At 35.5% G+C, this 14,599-nt stretch overlaps 1 protein-coding gene and 1 non-coding gene across 3 annotated transcripts; one reads left to right on the top strand and one right to left on the bottom strand.

Moving 5' to 3' along the window:
* Positions 1–2,644: 2,644 nt before the first annotated feature.
* On the bottom strand, positions 2,645–9,070 carry LOC107820391 (putative hexosyltransferase MUCI70). Of its 2 annotated transcripts, none has more exons than XM_016646671.2 (9): positions 8,128–9,070; positions 7,238–7,492; positions 6,900–7,110; positions 6,653–6,762; positions 6,371–6,570; positions 4,488–4,591; positions 3,829–4,016; positions 3,500–3,699; positions 2,645–3,115 (listed from the first exon to the last, which is right to left on the bottom strand). In XM_016646671.2, the coding sequence occupies exons 1-9, from the start codon at positions 8,252–8,254 to the stop codon at positions 2,915–2,917; spliced, it is 1,596 nt and encodes a 531-aa protein (XP_016502157.2). In that variant the 5' UTR covers positions 8,255–9,070; the 3' UTR covers positions 2,645–2,914. The 2 variants fall into 2 exon arrangements, with proteins under 2 accessions (XP_016502157.2, XP_016502159.2); XM_016646673.2 differs by having other exon boundaries at positions 7,238–7,438; positions 8,128–9,058.
* Positions 9,071–10,180: 1,110 nt separating this feature from the next.
* Positions 10,181–10,253, top strand: TRNAF-GAA (transfer RNA phenylalanine (anticodon GAA)). Its single transcript has one exon. It is a non-coding gene; the product is annotated as a tRNA-Phe (tRNA).
* Positions 10,254–14,599: the final 4,346 nt, after the last annotated feature.

Raw genomic sequence — 14,599 nt, 5'->3', positions numbered from 1 at the left:
AAAGGTATGTGAACCTAACTTTGGTTTGACATTTATATTTTATTTATTAAATACAATTTAGCATGTGTTTATGTCCTTGCTAGATTATACTTAGCTGCTGAAGTAATTTAGTTTTTGTCAGGGTATCTTTAGTTATTTACTAATTTAGCGTCATGCCAGAGTATATTTAATTCATTAAAGTTATTTACTTTTTGTAAAATGTTGTTCTTTAGAATTTGGTTGGTTATTGTGGTACCTCCTTGCCGGAGTGTATGTAACTAGTTTATGAGTTGTGTATGGTGCCTATAAATGGCATGTTATGGTATATTTGGTTATTATTGGTGTAGTTGTGGTATTTGTGACAGGGATATTTTTTTGGATAGTCCAATTTACAAGGAAAACTTTGCCGAAATTTTGAAAATTTAGGGAGTTAGCCAAAATTTTGAGTCCCTTGGAAGAGTGAGTAGTGCTAAGAAAACTTAAGAGGTTCAAGGACCTAAGGAATGATTGTTAGCTTAAGAATAAGGCCCTAGCAACATTCGAGGACGAATATTTTTAAGGAGGAAAGATTGTAACACTCCTCAAATTTATAAAAATTTTGAGACACGCTAATTATAGAATTAAATTATTATTATTTTTCTTGCCTATAGTGGAAGTATGTATGTATGTATGTATATATATGTGTATATATACACTTAAATAATTGGATATACAATTAGGGAAATATTAATAATTTTAATATTGTTAATTATTAAAAGTGAGTAACATTAAATACTAGTTAAGTAAAAAAAAACAAAAAGGAAAAAAAAGACTTAAAGCCCATAAAATGGGTTGTTGGGAAACAAAGGCTTTAAACCTTAGGAAAATAAGATTCTGTCATTCACGTAAGAAAAATGGCAGAAGACAAAATAACAGAACCTTAGGTTTTGTCATTCACGTAAACAAGGACAGAAGGCAAGGGCATGTTCTGTTCACTCACGAAACAGAGAGCCAGACAACGAAAAATCTAGGGATCTTTACAAATCACTAATTCTTGAACTCAGGTATATAAAATCCCCTATTGTCAATTACCCTACAGTAGTAATAGGTAAGAATTGAATAGCCAATTCCCTTTTTCCTGTATATCAACAATAAATTTCATGTTTAGGTGTGAAACTTTAAAATTGATTAAAATGCACAGGTTGTTGTAGAATCGATTGTTTGACTGGTGTCAATTGGACTGGAGCCTACGTATTGGCTCGAGAAGTTTTGAGGTGAGTTGATATAACCCTTTACTAAAGTGGTTTAACTCACAAAAGCACGCATACAAAGTGTTTAATGAATTGCTTAAAAGAATTTATATGTACTTAATTGGGGTGAGTAAGTACCTATTAGCTTAGAATTATTTTCTAGCTAAAGTTTAGATGATTATTTTGATATATGTGCATAAATTTTTGGATTTCTGTTTTATTCTTATATGTCATTTTCCTGTTGAAAATTCATGAAGAAGCAAGAATCTTTAGAAATAATTTTGAATGTTTATTTCATTCTTATGTCATACCTTATCTTTAAGGATTCCAGAATAAGTATATTTGAAAGATTTAGATTTGAAAAGTCACAAGAAGAAGTTTTAGAAAGAAAAGATTTTTGGGAGTATCCTTTATTCTGAGAAGGGGTCATCGTCCAGGCCAAGGGTCTTGACAAAGGCGTTGACTTCCTAAAACTACTTGTGCCAAATTAGGGAGAACACGAGCCGAGGGTCTCGTTGTTGAGAATTTACTTAGCCATGCTAAGGTATGATACATGAGCGCTGAGAACCATGAAGCGAGTGGCACCTCGTGGATTGGGCCTATTCGATCAGGTTGGGATCGAACCCGTGCCGATCACACGGTGACAGAGACAGAATTAATTCAGGATAGTTGAAACTTCCAAAGTATAAAGTGAAGTATTTTTTTTATAAGAAAGAAAAAGATACGAATTTCTTTTAGAATATTCATAAACTGCTATTATGCAATTATGTTAGAATTATTCTTATAAGCTTTATGTTTTACATGCATTTAGAACTTTTGCTCGTAATGTATATGTTATTAAAGTTTCGCCCCCTGTTGTTGAGACTCACTGAGTACAATGGATGGTACTGACGTTCTCTTTTGGGAACGTATGTTGGTCTGTGGTACAACGTAGTAACCAGTTTTGCGGGCGAGCAGGCTACTGGTTAGGACTTTCTTCTCTTCTAGTGCTATTGGTGAGCTCCGCTTTCGTTCGTGGAGTATTCCTTAGAATCATCTTTATTTAGTTATTTCTTTGTTTACTTAGAGAACTGGCCAGGAAATCTCATGTCCTGAGCAGTACGTCAGTTTATCAGTAGAGGCTTCATAGACATAGTCATTGGGTTAAGATTAAGATATTTTTGGTAATAACTTAGCAGTAATTCAATAGTTACTACGAATAATGTTTTGGAATTGATTTATTTAAATATTTAAATTAATCAAAAGTATTTGATTGGAGTATTGTCTTAGTGCATATAAAGTTTGGAGTTATAATAGATTTGATAAGCAGAGATGATTCGCTCGGTCATGTTCAGTGATCGAGTGCCGGTCCCGACTTGTTCAGAAAATGGGTCGTTACATAGATATTGCTCTGATATGAAAAATTGTTTATATATACAACAAAACTTCATCTAATATTTCATCTAAAATTGTCGGGATTTAAATTTAATGAATTCGAACTATAAGGTTCTTATCACTAATATTTATGTTTAGCGTCGAAAATACTAAGTTCGGATGAACATGTTCACAAGTGTTGCATCAGCCCCTGCTTGATACTGCCCTTTTTGTTATCATCTATAACTTTCACCTAACATAGTTCCTAGCCCCAAAAATATGATATCTTTGCAACAGGGAAGGAAACAAAAGAATATGCCTAAGCAAAAAATTTAACTTTTTAAGTTAGAATCCTAACTTCCTATAACTTTTCTATGACGCTTGGATTTCCTATCCCTCTCACGCTTTCTGGGATCAGTAACATAATTTGATGTTGTAACATTGCGTGAGGTCTGTAGGGTTTCATCGACTACAGGCGGAGGAGGATGAACAATTTCAGTAGCGCCAGGTGGAGGCGGGGGAGCCCAGTGCTCAAGAATGTCTCTATGATATCCCTGCAGATAACAAGAAAGTATAGCAGAAAGTTAATCTATCATATAACAGAAACAACGCGTGGTTGAAATTGCATTGCGTAGTTCTTATTCAAGCATGCACGAAGTGAAATCGTTTTTTTTTTTTACAGAAAGAGGAAAGTAAGAAAAGAGAATTTCAAAGGTCATCTAAATAAGTAGCAACTCGAAATTGCATTGTTTTTTCCTGCGACCATAAGAATCTCCTATGCATTGTAGAAATCGCCATTAGCAATTATGAAACTTTTTTCTTAATTCTCAAGAAATCGTGTACAAGTAGGCACGCCTTTTTCTTCTTTTTTTCAACCCCAATTCTGTTTGCCGTGGTAAAATCAACTGAAAATCCAAAAGCAAAGACATAAAGATCACCTGAACCACAAAGTTGCGCCTTTCACAGTCCAGGAACATATTAACAGTCCAATTTGTCTTTGACATGATCTTGTCTCTCACAATGGCGAAGCTAATTTGGTCTCTTGGAGTAAAACGGTCCACTTCATTAAACCAAAGACAAGCAAATAGATTGGAGATTGGATTGTGCTCTCTTACTATTACACATCCCTCCGGGACATCTGCGTGCAAAATAGTATGCTAAAATATTTATCAAAAAGACAATGACATTATTAAATTCGGGGGGGAGGTGGGGTGAATTGTACATAAATAGTAAGGAAAGATGAGAAAAATGACGTTCACATCCTTACCACTTGTAATAGGAAGTTTAGCTGTGGAATAAGGAGTTAGACCTTCCTTTTTATAGAATTCAACTTGGAAATCGATGGAAGCATTGTCAAATTTCGCAGCGGCTTTATTAGCTTCTGCTTCTATAAACACATCAAAGCGCCTATAGTGCCTTGATATTGCAAAGCTGGCATTTTTTCTCCACAAGAACCTGAAATTTAAATTAAAATACAAAGAACAATAAAATCTCTGCATCACTAACCCAGCATTCAATATTTGCAGTCTTAATCCTTTTAAGATGGTTTTCTCTGATAAATAGGGTCATTTAGCCCTTTTATACTCTTACTCTTAATCTAAGTCACACAACAAGAGCAATTTTATGTACAACTTATTGATCTTTCTGAAAAGAAACCAAGTATAACTTGTTCGTCTTTGTAAGGTGTGAAAAAATTGCAAAAGCATAGTTGAAGGTGTCCAGAATGTGTTAGCAGAGATCATAATACAATCGTGACCAATATCTATCATTTTGCAATACTGGCATGTAGCAGAAAGAGCATTTTTGATGTGATAAAAATGATAGAAGAGCCGAGGCTAAAAAATCTGAGAGGTGACTAAATTTTTGCCGACAACAGTTTAAGTTTTGCTTTGAATATATGAAATATGTATTTATTCTTAGGCCTACCTTTCAAGTATTTGATATGGATCGACAACCAGCTCAAGTTTTGCATCAATCCATAGAGAATAACGAGCATTGGGAAAAAGCCTGTGAAGCAGAAGCTTTGGAACCTAAAATGTCAACAAATACAAACTAATCAGAAAATTTTACATTTAATACCAGTCTAGGCAGGTGAAGCACTAAACCAACCATGCCAATGAATGGTTCTCAAATACTGAAAATCTTTTCTATCCCATCAGATAATAATTTCATGAGCATATACACAGTGCAGAAGATTATAAATAGAACAAGAAAGTTAAATGGGATAAGGGAACAACAAATAATGCCAAACAAAAAGAAAGAAACCAATATTGCCTTGTCTGGCGGTAAATGAAGTGAGTAAAAGCCACTGGAGACCATGGTTCAAATCTCAACAAAAAACAAAACACGCTAGGTGAACTCTTCGGATCTGCCTAAGCCTTGGTGGGTAGAGTTACCCCGTACCTATTTTATGTGAACTAGGCTGGGCACCACCGTTATCAAAAAAGAAAAGAATATAGCCTTGTCACGTCAATCCATGTAGAAAATGCAGAGCTGCCCTACTGAAAGGCAATCATGCAGATGAAAATAAAGGAGAGAAGTTTGAGTGAAAAGACTTCACATAAACTACTCAAAGAAATCCTAAAATCAGTATCAAGCTCAATCACTAATCTAGTTCAGTAAAAATCTCCTTGTTCATGCTGTATTTCCATCCAAAGGGTCATTTTCTTAATGCCACAGTAAGTAAAAGAAGAAACATTTAAAAGACTGAATAGAACTTATAGAGTACTAGACGAGACCCGTGAAAAAGGAAGACTAGTCAGGATCCAAATTGCTACAGGAAGTGATAGCATAAAGCATTACCTACTCTTTTCCAAAAGGTAATAAGTAACAGGAAGATCTTAACAAGTAGTCATACTTGACATCACATTAAGTTTCATCGCCAAAAGCAAAAGGCTATTCATGTCTCAATAATTGCCTTCTGCAGCAAGAAGGTTGTGCATAAAAAAGAACAAATCCATGAAACATGTTCATTTTGTGCATTACGCATTTTATACTAGCTCCTAAGGCAGCTAGGAAAAAACAAACTGACTGTAGATCAGGATATTTCAAGAAACAGCCAACCAAGGGCTGATCCCGGCTGTTGAATTCAAGATTTGAAAAGGAAAAGCTTAAATCCACGTGTAGATGGGCATTGAGAAAGGTATCCAAACTTCAAAAATGAATAGAAAAAATAATTGTGTACACAAAGCAGACAAAAAGATAAGGACATAGAAGAGATGCACTTGTAAGAATCTTAAGGAACAGAAATTGCCAATCATATAAATATTAACTGCTATCACTAACAGAGCCAAAGGCTTTTCACTAACTAACTGGTTGCAGTGCTGCCAACTACATCTTAACTGCTATTCCTCAAAAGTTGTCTCAATATAAATTGTAGCTCTGCAGCGAATGGGTTCAGCAACCATGAATTTAATCTAAGTACATTAAACTATCTTTTAAGTGAACTGTTTTTCAGTTCACTTCCAAATAATCACTGGAATAAACAGACATTATGATCATATATGCTGAATGAAAAGCAGTCGACAAAAGAGGCTTAGTAAATGACTGCATAAATGCCAATAATTTGAAAATTCTGGGATTACCTTTGTGGGGGAAAGGGGGATTGTTTAGGGGAGAAAAAAAAGGAAGAAAATTCCTTTACATTACTATTCTCCTGTCCACTCAACAAAATTCTTTTCAAAGCTTTCAATGCAGTCACATTTTCAAAAGCGTGATAAGCACTCCAATAAATACCCATACCCAACTAATAACGCTGACAAATTTCAACTGCTATTCAACATAGGCAATATATCATTGAGAGAACCAACCTTCCCGTTTCGCCTTGGATCATCATAAGGTAGGTTATGAACAATGACAATTCTCCACAAACCAATTCTCATGGTACCATCTAGCTCACTAGAATCTCTTAAAAAGACTTCTGTTTCTTCATCCACGAACATGTAGAAGCAGACATTTTTCTTGGCATATTCACTGATATTCTTTGGTTGCCTTATCAAATCAAAAGCGCCTGTCCAAGAATGTACTTGTTACAACTCATAGCCAGATCCAAGAAGAAATAAGACAGAGGGCGTGTACGGAAAGATCAATACCAAATATTGCTGATGCCACGAGGACACCTCCACAAGATTCCATCCCAAGAAGGTCAGAATCATCAATGTCAAAACCTGTCTGATGTCCAGGCCTGATGCCTCTAACAAATCTATCACATGGATTTGCAGCAGAAATAAACACAACCGACACAAAGTAAGAGATATTGAAAATCGTGCAACAATGTGCAACAAAAATGAAGCTTTATAGTATAAAGGAACTGCCCAGGAGGGCTCTCAAATATCATACCCACAGTGCAAACTCATGGACTCTCTTACATCATATGAATTATTTCTTTGCATCAGTGAAGGATATCCTCCAAATTCTGAACCTCCGAACTCGGTTTTCCTTAAATTTTCTTCACGAATGTAAGTCAAATTGCTAATCCCAGGAGAAAATGATGGTGCATCAGGCATTAACGCAATAGCTTGTTCAACAGGAAGGTAGCATACCGGACATGCTGAAAAGAATGTAAACATCCAGTTCAGAATCTGCAACTTACATTTTTTCACCTAGATGGTCCATCAGAAAGAAATTTACATATTTAAAATCATATTATTGGTAAATATATGAAAAGTTAAACTTACGCCTTGGTCCCGTCCTCTTTTTATCTGCTGGCGGCGGTGGCAACGTGAAGCCTTCACATGGATTCCCAGGAGGAAGAGTGTATCCTTTGAAGTATACAGTAGGAGGCAGAGGAGGAAGAGGTTGGACAATTGATGCACTTTGTCCAACATTAGTTCGTTCTATTGACTCAATATACGTAGAATTATCCTTTTGTCCAGCTTCTGGAGTAAACACACTATTAGTTATGGAGGCATTACGTTCTTGTGCATCTTCACCTATGAAAGAGTTGAAAATTGTAGAGGTTGACAGAAAACAAAAAAAGAAAAATAAAGGAAGACGCTGTCATCTATAATCACCCACATATGGAACAGCCAAATCAAATCATTTATTCAGCTGACAGATAAGAAGATTCAAAATGTCAGTTGAGAATCTTCAGTGTAAACTAGACATAATCACGAATCTCCTAATGAAGAAAAGTTAAAAAAAGATACAAAACTAAACACCATCAAGCCAAGGTAACCATTTCAGACTTTAGCAAGCCCAAAGCTATAATTATCGGATGACTGACAACATAAGAGCATCTCATGTTTAAAATTGCAAAACGATTGGGGTAACAGTAAGAATAAAGCTATATAAGATTGTTAATTTCATAGTATTATAATCAAATATGCTATTTCCCAGAGTGTTAGAAGGACAAACTGTAGCTACCAATCAGCACAAATCAAAACAGAATCACGTGGTACGCATTTAAAGTTAAATTTATGCTCCATTATGTTGAAAGATTAAGGTTGGAGTTTAAGTCCTAATCAAATAATCGATCTAACAACTAGGATCTCAATAACCAAAACTAGTTGGCTTCGGCTAATGTAAAATTTAAAAAGCTGCAACGGCAAAAGATTAGAGACCAAACCTTTGTCAACAAACAAGACCCACACGAGAACTGCTAATGAAACAGCACACAACAGCAGCATCCCAACCTTCTTTCTAGGCGCGAATTTGTGGATCCAGGGCAACAATCCTTCTTTCTCCTTATACATTTTAGCTGGCTTTCAAGGTGTAGTTTGGAATGTAGCAGAATTGTTCTGAGGTAGCTGTTGCTGCAAAGAACCATACCCAATGACCAATATTGCTAGCCTTCTACTCATTCACATGCAACTTGTCATCTTCAAAAGTTCAAATCTTGGTACAAAATTCACCACCTAATGTGATTACTTCACCAAAATTCCCCCACTCAGGTGAAAAAAGCACTAAATTCACCAAGAAAAAACGATACCCAACACAACCAATAATCTCAGAATCAAAAATCAACCAGTTATTCCAACTTTTATTTTCCCAAGTTCAAATCTTGGTACAAAATTCACCTCCTAAATGTGGATTACTTCAACAAAATCCCCCACTCAGGCGAGAAAAGCACTAAGAAACACGACACCCAACTCACCAAATGATCTCAAAATAAAAAATCAACCAGAAAATCCCAACTGTTATGTTTCTAAAGTTCAAATTTTTGCGCTAAATTTAACCAGAAAAAGAGACCCAATTCACCAAATTATCTCCAGAATAAAAACCAATCATCTTTTTAAAAGAAAACAATTCAATCCTAAGAATCAAAACTGAAAAATCATAAGCTGGTTCTAGAATATATAAAATACCATTCCAATAGAAACAAAAGATACAAAATTAAAAAAGGAGTACAATAAACGTTACTGAAATTGAGATGGGGGTGGAAATTAATTCCTAGGGTTTTGTGGAAACCTATCAAATCTCAGATCACCGTTCAAGGTAATTATTAGTTTAAGAAATTTAATTTTCCATTTTCAGGGTTAGATATATTTGTATAATTTATTAATTTCTTCGTAGAGTTCTGTGTATAGAAATAAATTAATAACACATTGGACACAAAATAGGGTCAAATTAATAACAATTTCCTCCACAAAATAGTTAGTGTATACTTTATTGAATGCACCACGTATGTGCCCCGAGGCACTATCAAAACACTCTGAATTAACTCGTGGGGTTTAGTTATGTGAGGCTTACGCCTCAAATGTGTGATTATACGTCCTAAACACTCTAACATCCAACGCTCGGGCCTCGCCTAACAGTCATTACTCAAATCATGTATCAAATTTCCTAACTGGCACTATTAACTCTCAAAATTCTTTAACAACTGAATGATTAAAGTTTTATTATATATAGGAATATGAAGATTGAGAGTAACTCAAATAACGAGTCATAATATTGCATATTTACTAATTGAGAATTACGTGAAAGGTGAATATAATTTGAACATTCTTCTAAAATAGATAGCCAAAATTTATATTTTCACTTGCTATTGGTCTTCATATCTTATTTTATGTCTCTCAAAAGTATCAAGCTTTTATTATTTTACCATTTGAAAGTAATTTTTTATTTATTCATGAACGAGTAATATTTTAAATTACAGCACTGGTGAAATAAACTAATTATTTACTTTTAGGAAAATAAAATATTAAGTTTAATAATATTACTTAAAAATAATAATTTTCTTATTATTTGAAAGTTAAGACGTTATAATTGATTTATATTTTCCAGTAACATTAATATTATTGATTGTTTATGCTGGTAAAATATGCTAGATATTTTATTTTCTATGAGTCTTTTTAAACATTTATATATTTCTTGAACTTTTAGTGTACTTTTTATTTTTTTATGTTATTATACTATTTTATTAATTTATGAATTAAAAAATTAAAGATCCATGCGGCTTTTGCCTCGCCTCATAGTAGGTAAAATATCCCGCATCATGCCCACGCCTTTTAAATCACTGTGTGCAACCAAGTCCAGCATAATTAGGTCCCAAATGTTTTATTGAAAAAGAAAAATATAATAGACAAGGGGCAAGGAGCACCCGTGATCTAGAGGTAGAATAGTACTCTGCCACGATACAGACCCGAATTTGATTCTCGGCCGGTGCAGAACATTTCTTTGCGAGGATAGCTCAGTTGGAAGAGCATCAAACTGAAGATCTGAAGGTCGCTTGTTCGATCCATGCTCACCGCATATTATTTTTGTGTGATTTTTGTTTTCCAGCCCACTTCTCTTTGAAAGCTACCGCCTAAAAACTTGACAAATAGATTTATTTGTTCATCATCCTGTAGACATGTGATTTTTGACTCTTCCCGAGATTTTACACATTTCAGTGTTAAATATTTAGTTTAGGTCTAATATCGCTAATTTAAATAATTTTGACTCTCATACTTTATCTTATCACAAAAATAAAAATTACAAAAATATTTTCTCTTATTTAGCTAATAGATATTTTATTTAGTTACTTTTGATTTATCTAATTTTTATAAAATTAAAAAATATACAAAAATTAGGTTCGCTTTTAGTATTTAGTTTTATATTAGTTTATTTTAATTAAGTGTGATTTTTACACTTTATAGATACATTGCATTATTTGGTCTTCTTAGCCTAACCCAAAAGACATGGTCCAACCCAATTTACTAAATCCAAGCCCAATTACCCTTAGTCCAATACCCGCTAACCTAACTCTAAAACCCTAATAAAACTATGACAAAAAAAAAAACTAGAATCCTTACAAGAGGCATCAGCCGTTTTTTGACAAAAAAAAAGAGGACTTTGGGTATCATCTTCTTGTTCATGGACACAACTTAAAAAAAACCATAGGCCATCTTCTTCTTCATTGAACCAGCTGACCCTTCTTCATCATCTTCTTAAGCAAAAAACCCTAATCTCCATAACCACCTTCAGCCGCTAGACCTCACGCCAACCACCTAACGGCCACCCCTGAACCTTACGCCAACCACACAAACGATCAGTTACTGCCTTCTTCATCTCTAACCTAAGACCCCAAGAAACGAGCCCTACAGACCTGAACGACACACAGAGGATACGGCCGAACAGACGCCAAAATCTAGAGCCCTCACCTTCACCCAAACGAGACCCCTCATATCTTCATCTTCATCACAAAAAAAACACAACCTAAATGAACCCTAAGTTTCTTCTTCTTCATGAAGACAAAAACCAGTGAACCTCTCTAACCTTGAGCGGCTGATCCCATCTTCCTCAATCAACTACAACGAAAAAGCATAGGGACCTCACGAGTTGATCTTCTTCTCCACATATACCCTCACAGCCGATGACTCCTCCGTCTCTAAACGCCGGTGACGACCTTCAGTCCAAAAACGAGAGAAATAGAGGCTAAAATTAGTTTAAAAAAATGAAAAAACAAAGTTGAAAACAGTAAAGAGTCCAGAAGCTCGTTTAGTATCCTTTTCCGGAAGTCTCGAGTTTCCTATTGAATTCAGTGACTGTTTCTATTGCTTCCTGGTCGAGGTCCGTTCGATGAGTGGTCTGTTGGTTTTGTTCGAGTTCGATCGTTGTTCGAGTTTCACTCGTAGCTGCGCTTTCCATCTATTGTAGCTGCTGTAATTTTATTCAACTGAAAGCTTCTTCAGAAGCTGAGTAATGGAAATAACTAAAGGCATCAATAGATTCAATAGGTTTGTGTCTTAACTTGTTCTTGATTAATGTAGGTTTGTTTCTTAACTTGTTCTTGATTAATATAGATTTTGATGTTTTGTGCGCTTATATGTGAGTGAATGAAGTTCTGCTTCTCTGAGTGCGTCGTTGTCTTTTCATTTGATCTTCATGCCTAGTTGATGCTTATATCACAATTATCTTGAATTTGCATGCTAAAATTGTTGTTTAACTTAGGTCGTTGCATTGGTTAATTAAGAAAGAATTTGGGTTTAAACTGTTTCTAAATGCAAATGGGTTGTTGTGACAATTACGTCCACAATTAGAAGCAAGCAGTGGTGTATTCTTTGTTTGGATTTGAGAAGAATTGGGTGGCGTATTAATAAATAAATCATCGTGACTATGGATATTGTTCCCGTGGTATGGTCACAATACGTAAATCTCAATTCGAGTGTGCATTTCATGTGACCCGACCATAATTTCTAGTAATGATAATAAATTAAACATGTTGTAGATTGTGGGTACGTTTCCCGTGACATGATTCACAATGTGTACCAAGCAAACAAGTGTACGACAATCGTAACTTGTTCCAGAATAATTCCATAAATAATTAAAAGTGGTCAAAGGTAAAAAATGCACAATAGGTATAAAGTATGTAATTAATCAGATAATTATGCCAAAAATAATAGTTGAGCGACCGTGCTAAAATTACGGAACCCGAAAATGCCTAACACCTTCTCCCAGTTTAACATAATTCCTTACCTGGATTTCTATATTTCGCGAACTGTAAATAGAGTTAATCTTTCTCGATTCAGGATTTTAAACCAATGACTTGGGACACCATAAATTATCCCAAGTGGCGACTCTGATTTTGAATAAATAATCCCGTTTCGATTATTATCACTTTAATTGAAAAGACTCCTTTATACCCTATTCGGGTAGAAAAAGGAGGTGTGACAGCTCTGGCGACTCTGCTTGGGACAGAACCCATAACTTTCTGGTTCAGGGTTCAAGAATTCGAGCTTAGAATAATTGTTATATTTGGCTTTTATTTATTATCTAATTTTTATTACGTGCTTGGTCCTAATATGCTAAATGCCGCTTTTTACCGCTTTGATAATATTTGAACTGTATATAAACTGCTGCAAAACCCTTCTCTTCTAATCTTATAGGAAGTGCACGCTGGCATGACTTCTTTTTTGTTAGTGTCATATCCCAATTTAGAACGAAGTTCGGACAAGTTGCAAAGCCAGATGATCTTTTGGTTACCGGTACGCTGCCTCCCTCCTGGCTCGAGCTATCCGCTCGGGTAAGCTAGGTCTAGAAAAATACACCCAGGTTTTAAACTTAGAATAACACAGCCTTATGCCGGATCCCTAGTAGGAACGCTTGTTTGCATCATGTGCATTTGACTTTGGGGACTCAACACAGGGGTTGGGTCCGTCTAGGACAGGTGTACCCGAAAATAAAAGATCATCCTGATGCATCCTCAGTGGTACATGTTCCATTCTTCAAGGGTAAAAGGGGTCATTTGTCGGACCAATGATGTTTGAGGGTAAATGAGAAAGAAAAGAGGGTGAAGTGTACAAACAAAGCAAGTAGGGCCAGTTATATTTTTCTTTCACATTTTTTTCAAGAAAAAGACAAAAAAAATGAAAATGAAAAATCCAAAAATATTTTGCACTTTCCCATCATTTTTCAAACAAAAAAAAAAGAAGACAAAAATATATTTTCTCCAAATTAGTTTTTTTAATTATTCTTGCCCGTATCCAATCTTTCCGAACTACGCATACCTGATTTTTGTCTTTCGGGATGGGATACGTAGGCAACCCACATAGGGCCTGATTTTCCTAGTGAGTCTTAGGTTTTTAGCTTCGAGGGTCGTAGCCAAATCTTGCATCTCTAGCCACTTTTGGCCACATCGGTCGTTTTGTAAAATAGGGCTATTTTCACAAAGTGGTTTGTTTAATTGTGTCTGGAGAGTCTCCAATCCACAATTAGATGTCTCTTTACTTTAAGGTCCATCCTTGTCAAATTTACATGTCTACCGTTGTTGGCTACATAGGACGTTTTGCAAAATAGGGCTATTTTTGCAAAAGTGGTGCAATTAACCCATGTCTTAGAGTCCTAGGTCCACAATAAGGTGTCCTCTCTATTTAAGATCCATTCTGTTGAATTTGCAATACTTAGCCATTTTCTGGCCACATGTCATGCCCCGAACCTGGGGGTCGAAACCGGCACCCGGTGCCTCACCTCTCCTTATGTACCAACTTGCGACTAAGAGACTCTAAACATATAATATCATACTTTGTCCATGGGGCACATTGCAAGACAATTGCGAATGCTGACTAAACATCAATATAAAGTTGGGGCCGATAAGGCCGTCATAACTACTACAGATGGTAAACCAACAAAATATACATAAAAGGCCTACAAGCCTAACATATTGCACTAACTGACAAGATATGTCTACAAGACTCTACTGATGAATATACTGTGATCGAAATAGGGCCCCGACCTACTCATAACATATATACATATAGACACAAGATGTACATAAAGCTCTAGACCTGCCAACTCCAAAAGGCATAGAGCTTACCGATCAAGCTAAACTCGGGCAACACCTAATGAGGAGGTCTACCTATCTGTCTGTCTAAACCTGCACGCATGAAATGTAGCGTCCTCAGAAAAGGGACATCAGTACGAAATAATGTACCGAGTATATAAGGAAATAACTAAAAGCTGAAACTGAACTGATAATATAATAACTGAAAGTAACTGGGAGTCAAAGATAATCTGAAGATATGCTTACCTGCTGATACTGACTCAACTCTCTCAATATAGTAAGTAAAATAGTTGTCCGGCCCTATAAGGCTCGGTATATATATACAACTGCTCTGCTG

This window comes from Nicotiana tabacum, chromosome 1 (genome assembly GCF_000715075.1).
Source record: "Nicotiana tabacum cultivar K326 chromosome 1, ASM71507v2, whole genome shotgun sequence".
In the NCBI taxonomy this organism is placed as follows: domain Eukaryota; kingdom Viridiplantae; phylum Streptophyta; class Magnoliopsida; order Solanales; family Solanaceae; genus Nicotiana; species Nicotiana tabacum.
The sequence above is the reverse complement of the archived record's forward strand: the minus strand, read 5'-3'. Positions and strand labels throughout refer to the sequence as shown.